The following is a 9,315-nucleotide window of genomic DNA, read 5'->3' on the forward strand; positions in this document are numbered from 1 at the left end:
CAGGGTATTATGGTCTGTTGGGAGTGTTTAGGCCGGGGCTTTACTCTTTGATATCCCACACTCACCATAAGAGGCTCAACGGCTCCTCCATGCCTGTTACCCATGACGACACGGTGACTCTGTGTGGCGGCGCTATAGCTGTACTACACGCCTGTTGCTATGACGAGATGAAGAAAGACGCGGAAACCACTGCTTGTGCTGGTGATGGGGTGGATAGGGGCGGAGGTAAGGTTGGTAGGGGGTATTTGGGGGGTCAGGGGTAGGTAAGGGGGCTAATGTTGTTATTGTGTACGGTCCAGGCATGCAGAGAGAGTACCCTGACCTTGTACCGGCTGTAGAGCAGTGATCAGTTCCCAACCATTACAGACAGACGCATGACAGGCAGCAGCTCACTCTTCTGCTGTGTGGTCTTATCAGGACAAAGCACGTTTCTGCTGCGACAGAACCTCTAAAACCCACTCAGAAAGAGGCACAAACACATGCACACTGCTGCTTGAGCCCTCCCAAAATCAGGCTCTCTCTCTCCCTCCCTCAGTCTCTCAGAAGAACAGAAAGGAAGAATACTCCGTTCCCACCAAAGATGGGAGTAGGAGGGCGCAACAAGAAAATGATTCAGAACAAGACAGAACGTGGAGGCAGAGGACAGTAGGGTGTTTAGATAGTTTAATGCTCTGGAGTAGTTTGTGGAGTGACATGATAACTAAGCCATTTGACTGCCTACAAAGGAGAAGATTTCCTCTAACTTCCTCTAATCTCTCTCTCCCTTTTTCTTTCCCCTCCCAGTTTTCGGGGGAGGTTCCAGAGAACCGGATCAATGTTGCGGTTGCCAACCTGACCGTGATTGACCGCGACCAGCCACGCTCGCCCAACTGGAACGCTGTGTACAGGATCATCAGCGGTGACCCCATAGGTCACTTCACCATCATCACCGACCCACACACCAATGACGGCATGGTTACTGTGGTGAAGGTAAGGCCCTGCGACCAACCAAAACATATCTAATCAAAGTTTATTTGTCGCATCCACAGATTAGCAGATGTTAATGCAGGTACAGTGAAATGCTTATGTTTCTAGTTCCAGCAGTGCAGTAAGTGTCTAACAGTACAATAATAAATCAAATTAAATATAAAAGAAGAAACAAGAAGAGCTTGAGCCCTCAAAAGTGACTACACCTCAGCAATTTACAACTATTTTTACCAGAATGGTGACATTTGACACTTTCTTGGAGTATGCAGCATTGTTAGTTATTGTTTATGGCCCTCTCATGATAAATAATTACTTCTGAGGTTACGTAGATTACATTTTAGCATTTAACTCAGAATGAGCAATGTCATAGTCGGTGAATATAGATCCGTGGCGTGAATAGACAGTATGGACAGTATACAGTATAGTAGGAAAGGGTATGTACAGCAGAAGTTACAGTATATAGGATGAGCTACGTAGAGAAAACAGTATGTATGTACATACACTGTATAAAGTCAGTAATCAACTATTTTAATTTCTCAGAGATCAAATAACATTTAAACAAAATAATGCTGCAGGAATGCTAATCTGATCTGTTTCTAACCACAGAAACGATTTCAGTACAACAAACACTATGTAAACATTATTAAAGTGACCAGTTTTCAATGGTAGACGCTCTCGTTAGAACTACTGTGGGGAGTTTTGTCTGAAGCAGATTGGCTAAAAGCTGTTCTTCAGAGATGTACATGTAGGAAAGTTGACCAAAATGTGTTTGACCTTTCTACAAAAACATAAACATTGCATATTGAATGGCAGGTAGTGTTTGAATAGTGACAAATTATATATCTAATCCGCAGCTACAGTATGAAATCTGAAATTCTCCAGTTCTCACCTAGAACTTATCATATCTATTTTAAAAACACACGTCTTCACCAAGGTTGAGGTTGATGTAGTACAGACAGTGTGGTTATCCCATTCATCAATTATGTGTTGCATGTCAGATCTACACTGAGTGTACAAAATATTAAGGACACCTTTCCAATATTGAGTTGCACATCCCCCTGCTTTTTGCCCTCAGAGCAGCCTCAAATCGCTGGGGCATGGACCTTACAAGGTGTTGAAAGCGTTCCACAGGGAGGCTGGCACATGTTGACTCCAATGCTTCCCACAGTTGTGTCATGTTGGCTGGATGTCCTTTGGGTGGTGGACCATTCTTAATACACATGGGAGACTGTTGAGCGAGAAAGATCCAGCAGCATTGCAGTTCTTGACACAAACTTGTGCGCCTGGTGTAACCAACTTTATATAGCCACCCGGACACCCACACTTCAGGTTGACTTGGTTTTTATCTGCAGCAAAAGACATCAAACAGTGATGACAGGCATTGACAGGATGGTCACAGCCACACATTCATTTTAGATAGAAGCAACAGTAATGATACATGCCCTCAATGTGAAGTAAAAAAAAAAAAAAAAATGATTTATTTATCGTCGTCAGGGTGGAAATGACAGGACCAAGGTGCAGCGTGGTGAGCGTACATTTCTTTTAATGTTATAAATGTCGCCAACAAAACAAGAAATACCAAAAACGACCGTGAAGCTGACTAGGGCTATATAGGCCACTAACACAGACAACTACCCACAACTAAGGTGGAAAAACAGGCTGCCCAAATATGATTCCCAATCAGACACAACGATAGACAGCTGTCCCTGATTGAGAACCATACCCGGCCAAAACATAGAAACAGAAAACATAGAAATAAAGAAACTAGAATGCCCACCCTAGTCACACAGTAAGGCAATAAATAGGCCATATTAGCGATGTAATTACGATTTAGCAAATTAACACTGGAGTGATAGATGTGCAGAGGATGATGTGCAAGTAGAAACACTGGTGTGCAAAAGAACAAAAAAAGTCAATAAAAACAATATGCGGATGAGGTAGGTAGTTGGATGGGCTATTTACAGATGGGATGTGTACAGCTGCAGGGATCGGTAAGCTGCTCAGATAGCTGATGCTTAAAGTTAGTGAGGGAGATATAAGTCTCCAACTTCAGCGATTTTTGCAATTCGTTCCAGTTATTGGCACTGACATCAATCCATAAATACAGCGCACAAGTACAACCCTTTTTATAAAAAAAATGTAAAGGTAGTATGAAAAAACATTCACTTCATATTTCAATAAATCACCTGCTAGCAATAGCGAGTGTGACATTACAGTGCACTGACTTACATGCTGACCACACCGCTCGCAGCGCGTGCGCAAAAACAATGTACACATATATGTTATTCAATCATTGCAACCACACTGCTTGCGAGCGTCTGCGTGGCCAGATGCTAAATTATAAATAGGCTCTATTTGTGACGCTCAACGCGCTGCATGTTTGGCCTCTCCCATCTCATTGGTGTTTAGGAGCATATAACCACGTGGGTGATTGAAAGATGAACTGACGTCCACACTCCAGTTGGTTGTAGTAATGCACGGTGAAGTTGGTTTCCAACCATCATATAAAGTCCAAAGAAGTAAAAAACCTGAGGAAGCCTGAGGAAGGAGGAGAGATGACGAGAAAGGAATTTGTTTTACCTGTGGATTAATTGTAGAGGACCATGTGCATTTCACGTAAAATAACAACCCAAGGTTTATATCCCAGGACAAATTAGCTAGCAACAGCAAGCTAGCTAGCTAAATTGCCATAAATGTTTAATGCTTTTCAACCTGTCCTCAAATTAATATAATTGGTTCAGAGTTTGTTTTGATATTTCAACCTGCGTGTCCTGATCGTTTCTGGTGTGGGGGTACAAAATCAACAAGCACATACAGGTGCACGTCTGGTTTGGTCAGCATGTTACAGTGCTAGTTAGCGCTTTGTTAACATGGCTAGCCAAGCCAGCAAATACTTGGTTAACTTGCCGGAATTGGCTTTAAATACATTAACGGCGACATAAATATATACATAGTCACATTTGCTATTGACTTTGGAATATATGAACCAGTTTTCCAAAGACACTATTGTGTTATACAGTTTTTAACCGTTTTTTTTATGTACAGAGGAAAGAGACTCAAACCTGCTCTCAGAATATCTCTCTCAAACTGAAGAACAGGCAGACCAACTTCCCAAATAGAGGAGAAGAACTCAAAATTCCACTAGTTCTTTCAAGGAAAATAATACAAAAATCTGTCTGAAGACCTCTCGTATTGCCAACCTTACTAGTATTGCCTCAAATATATACAGTGGGGAGAACAAGTATTTGATACACTGCCGATTTTGCAGGTTTTCCTACTTACAAAGCATGTAGAGGTCTGTAATTTTTATCATAGGTACACTTCAACTGTGAGAGACGGAATCTAAAACAAAAATCCAGAAAATCACATTGTATGATTTTTAAGTAATTAATTAGCATTTTATTGCATGACATAAGTATTTGATCACCTACCAACCAGTAAGAATTCCGGCTCTCACAGACCTGTTAGTTTTTCTTTAAGAAGCCCTCCTGTTCTCCGCTCATTACCTGTATTAACTGCACCTGTTTGAACTTGTTACCTGTATAAAAGACACTTGTCCACACACTCAATCAAACAGACTCCAACCTCTCCACAATGGCCAAGACCAGAGAGCTGTGTAAGGACATCAGGGATAAAATTGTAGACCTGCACAAGGCTGGGATGGGCTACAGGACAATAGGCAAGCAGCTTGGTGAGAAGGCAACAACTATTGGCGCAATTATTAGAAAATGGAAGAAGTTCAAGATGACGGTCAATCACCCTCGGTCTGGGGCTCCATGCAAGATCTCACCTCGTGGGGCATCAATGATCATGAGGAAGGTGAGGGATCAGCCCAGAACTACACGGCAGGACCTGGTCAATGACCTGAAGAGAGCTGGGACCACAGTCTCAAAGAAAACCATTAGTAACACACTACGCCGTCATGGATTAAAATCCTGCAACGCACGCAAGGTCCCCCTGCTCAAGCCAGCGTATGTCCAGGCCCGTCTGAAGTTTGCCAATGACCATCTGGATGATCCAGAGGAGGCATGGGAGAAGGTCATTTTGGTCTGATGACACAAAAATAGAGCTTTTTGGTCTAAACTCCACTCACCGTGTTTGGAGGAAGAAGAAGGATGAATACAACCCCAAGAACACCATCCCAACCGTGAAGCATGGAGGTGGAAACATCATTCTTTGGGGATGCTTTTCTGCAAAGGGGACAGGACAACTGCACCGTAGTGAGGGGAGGATGGATGGGGCCATGTATCGCGAGATCTTGGCCAACAACCTCCTTCCCTCAGTAAGAGCATTGAAGATGGGTCGTGGCTGGGTCTTCCAGCATGACAACGATCCGAAACACACAGCCAGGGCAACTAAGGAGTGGCTCCGTAAGAAGCATCTCAAGGTCCTGAAGTGGCCTAGCCAGTCTCCAGACCTGAACCCAATAGAAAATCTTTGGAGGGAGCTGAAAGTCCGTATTGGCCAGCGACAGCCCCGAAACCTGAAGGATCTGGAGGAGGTCTGTATGGAGGAGTGGGCCAAAATCCCTGCTGCAGTGTGTGCAAACCTGGTCAAGAACTACAGGAAACGTATGATCTCTGTAATTGCAAACAAAGGTTTCTGTACCAAATATTAAGTTCTGCTTTTCTGATGTATCAAATACTTATGTCATTCAATAAAATGCAAATTAATTACTTAAAAATCATACAATGTGATTTTCTGGATTTTTGTTTTAGATTCCGTCTTTCACAATTGAAGTGTACCTATGATAAAAATTACAGACCTCTACATGCTTTGTAAGTAGGAAAACCTGCAAAATTGGCAGTGTATCAAATACTTGTTCTCCCCACTGTATCTAATTTTTTTTACACCCTTTTTCTCCCCAATTTCGTGATATCCAATTGTTAGTAGTTACTGTCTTGTCTCATCGCTACAACTCCCGTACGGGCTCGGGAGAGACGAAGGTTCAGAGCCATGCGTCCTCCGAAACACAACCCAACCAAGCCGCACTGCTTCTTATCACAGTGCGCATCCAACCCAGAAGCCAGCCGCACCAATGTGTCGGAGGAAACACCGTACACCTAGCGACCTGGTCAGCGTACACTGCGCCCGGCCCGCCACAGGAGTCGCTAGTGCGCGATGAGACAAGGATATCCCTACCGGCCAAACCCTCCCTAACAACGCTAGGCCAATTGTGCGTTGCCCCATGGACCTCCCGATCGCGGCCGGCTGCAACAGAGCCTGTGCTTGAACCCAGAGTCTCTGGTGGCACAGCTAGCACTGCGATGCAGTGCCTTAGACCACTGCGCCACCCGGGAGGCCGGCCTCAAATCTTTTGATGAATTCGACAACACATAATGAAAGGAAACTTTATTTATATCACACCTTTTTCTGAAGTGAATGGTTTCACCCACTACTCCCCACTACTACTCTGCCCGCCAGTGGTTTTCCTCTGCCTATTCCACTGTCTGTGGAATAGGCTTTGAGTCTCTCTGGGCACCGAAGCCGGAATGGCTACCGACTCTAATCGGTTTCACATCAGAAAAACTGCAACGCGTAGGTAGCAGGGAAACATCACAGAGACACATTTGAATTGATGTAGTATGTATTTACCGAGGAGGTCTCTCTGGCTGCTAGTAGAGTCACATCAGCAGAACACACTGACATCTCGCACAAGTTTACTGAGACGGCCCACCTGGGACCATGGCTGCTCTATAAACATGGACTGAGGTCTTAACCTGCACAATTAGAGAACTGTCTAGGGAACCAATAAGCATACATTTTAAATCCTGGATTAAAACAGAGGCATCACACAAACACATACAAACAAACATGCACACACATGCGCGTGTACTTACGCACACAAACATCCACACGCATCCACACACACATTCATCTTTAAGTCATTAGGACAGGGGTGACTACATGCCAGAGAGAGGAAAGGAAATGAGAAGGGGAGGATAAGAGAGCTGGCGAAGAGGATTGGAGGAAGGGTAGGTGATAGGAGGAAGATGGAGAAGGAAGGAAGGGGAAGGGAGGAGTAGAGGGAGCTGGGGAAGGGAAGCAGTTCGATAGAGAGAGGATGAAGAGCAGTCAGAGAGGACAAAAAGAAAAGAGGGAAGGGGAGGTGGAGGGGGAGCACTGCACCACTGGCTATGGATCAAAGAGCTCCAAGCACGTTCAGCCTTCTGATAGGGCCCCAGTACATCACTGGTTCACTCCACACACACACACACAAACACAAACACACACACACACACACACACACACACACACACACACACACACACACACACACACACACACACACACACACACACACACACACACACACACACACACACACACACACACACACAAACACACAGAAGGAAAGGGCACATCAACACCAGCCTCCTCTTCTCATTATCAGTACACGCACACGCAGGCACGCACGCATACACCACCATGGCATCTGTCAGATCCAATCCCCTCGTCACTCTGGCTGCTTTATTATGAATGCTTTTATATCATCGCCCACCCGCCGCGTCCGTTAACACTAACACTAAGGCGAAGCAACACACAGATGTGCTCCAAATCATTACTGTCACCACCAAACACAGCAGACACCAGCCTCCGGGTGCTAATCATCAACTGGATAGCTAACTGTACTCAGAGCCAGCCAGCAGCATGCAATACCTAACATATTTGTTGTGTGTGTTTCTGGAGGTTACCTGAATCTAATTGTGCTGTTGTCATTAAGCCAGCCCAGAGCTGTCACTTCGTTTTAGGCTCACACGGCAGACCGCCTTGTAGGTGGCTGGAGATAGCCAACACACATATGCGCACGTACGCACACACACACACACACACACACACATACCCACTCACGCACACATACACACACACGCGGTGAGGGGAGTCTACCCAGGGTGAATTTAACAGGGAGCGCCAGCCCCAACGGCAGCCGGTCCATGAATTGTTTAAGAACTGCCTAACTCACTCAGTGTTAGCAGGGTAATTACAGGTAGGGGTGCAGAGGTCCCTCTAAGTTTAGCGATAACGCTGTTCCAATTCATCCTAGCTAGCGCAGAGCTAGCGCTGCTCAGCACCAGGGCTGTTCATTACTTCCTTTATTGTCAATAGGGCTCAGCTCTGCTCTCTCTCTCTCAAGGGCTGCAGGTGGAGGATAGAGGGACGGAGGAACTGAAGGAGAATGTTTAAGTGTTCTGGGAATGGGGGGGTTAGATATCACTGTTTGATCTGATATCAGAGTTTGATCTCTCTCTTGTTATTTCTCTCCCATCTATTTCTTCTACCCATAGTGTAGGGCAGGCCTGGGCAATTATTTTCCATGGTGGGCCACATTATAATATATTTTTGCCATCGCGGGCCAGAATCATATTATAGGATTATACATCATGTGTATGACTGTGTTGACAGATATATCTACTGTAAATCACATCCAGAAATGCTACGTATTTTACTTTTTTAACATGCACAGAAATAAACAAGATCCCTGTTCTCCTTTTGGTAGGTATTTTCATGATTAAACATGCAATGAACTACACGGAGGGAAAAGTACACTGTACATTCAGCACTACGGACAGAACTCTTGTTAACGGGTATGCAAAAAAACACAACGAGAGAGAGCTCAACATTACATTTAAACTACTCAATCAGTGTGAGGAGTGAAGTCTCTGATGGGCATTGACTAGAGCAATGAAGTCTTGTATAGTTTCTGACGTCGCTATGAGCAGGATTGCTGAGAGGTGAGAGTCGGTAAGAGATGATCTGTGCCTTGACTTGGTATATTTCATCACTGAAAATGTCTGTTCACATACATAGGTTGACCCAAACAGTACAAACATCTTCTGAACATGACTCCTAATCTTTGGGAAGTTTTGTTCATCGAGAGATGCATAGAACCTCGTCAGTGACATTGTTTTAAATAGTTCTCCAATCACTGCATCAGACATCAGACTAAAGTTGCTCAAGTTGCAGGTCAGTGGGAGTGTTATCCACATTGAAGTTGAAAGGAGAGGAAACCCAACAGCGTGTCATTTTCCAACACTTTGAAATCCTCAAAACGATGAGAAAACTCACCGTTCCAAGCACACAGCAGCGATGTATACTTCTCCCGCTGGTCATCTGATAGGGAACAGACTAGTAGTGTCGGAATGTGGGTGAGGTTGTTGGCTTCTACTTGTCGGGTCAGGAGGAGTAATTTTCCCTTGAAGGCTTTGACAAGGCTGTACATCTGATGTGCAAAAGGCCTTCCCTTGTAGTTTGTAATTCAGTTCATTCATGAGGGCCATGATGTCCACGGTGAAGGCAAAAATCAGCCAACCATTCTTTATCTTGCTGTTGAGGGAAATCCACATTTTC

At 44.6% G+C, this 9,315-nt stretch overlaps 1 protein-coding gene across 1 annotated transcript in view; it reads left to right on the forward strand.

Moving 5' to 3' along the window:
- LOC139542785 (cadherin-4-like) overlaps positions 1 to 9,315 on the forward strand; it is a 537,007-nt gene that overhangs the window by 485,876 nt on the left and 41,816 nt on the right. The window contains exon 10 of the mRNA XM_071348612.1: positions 784 to 969. Within this exon, the coding sequence (XP_071204713.1) occupies positions 784 to 969 (186 nt within the window). The remainder of the gene's footprint in view (positions 1 to 783; positions 970 to 9,315) is intronic.

Source organism: Salvelinus alpinus, chromosome 17, assembly GCF_045679555.1.
Source record: "Salvelinus alpinus chromosome 17, SLU_Salpinus.1, whole genome shotgun sequence".
Taxonomy (NCBI): Eukaryota; Metazoa; Chordata; class Actinopteri; order Salmoniformes; family Salmonidae; genus Salvelinus; species Salvelinus alpinus.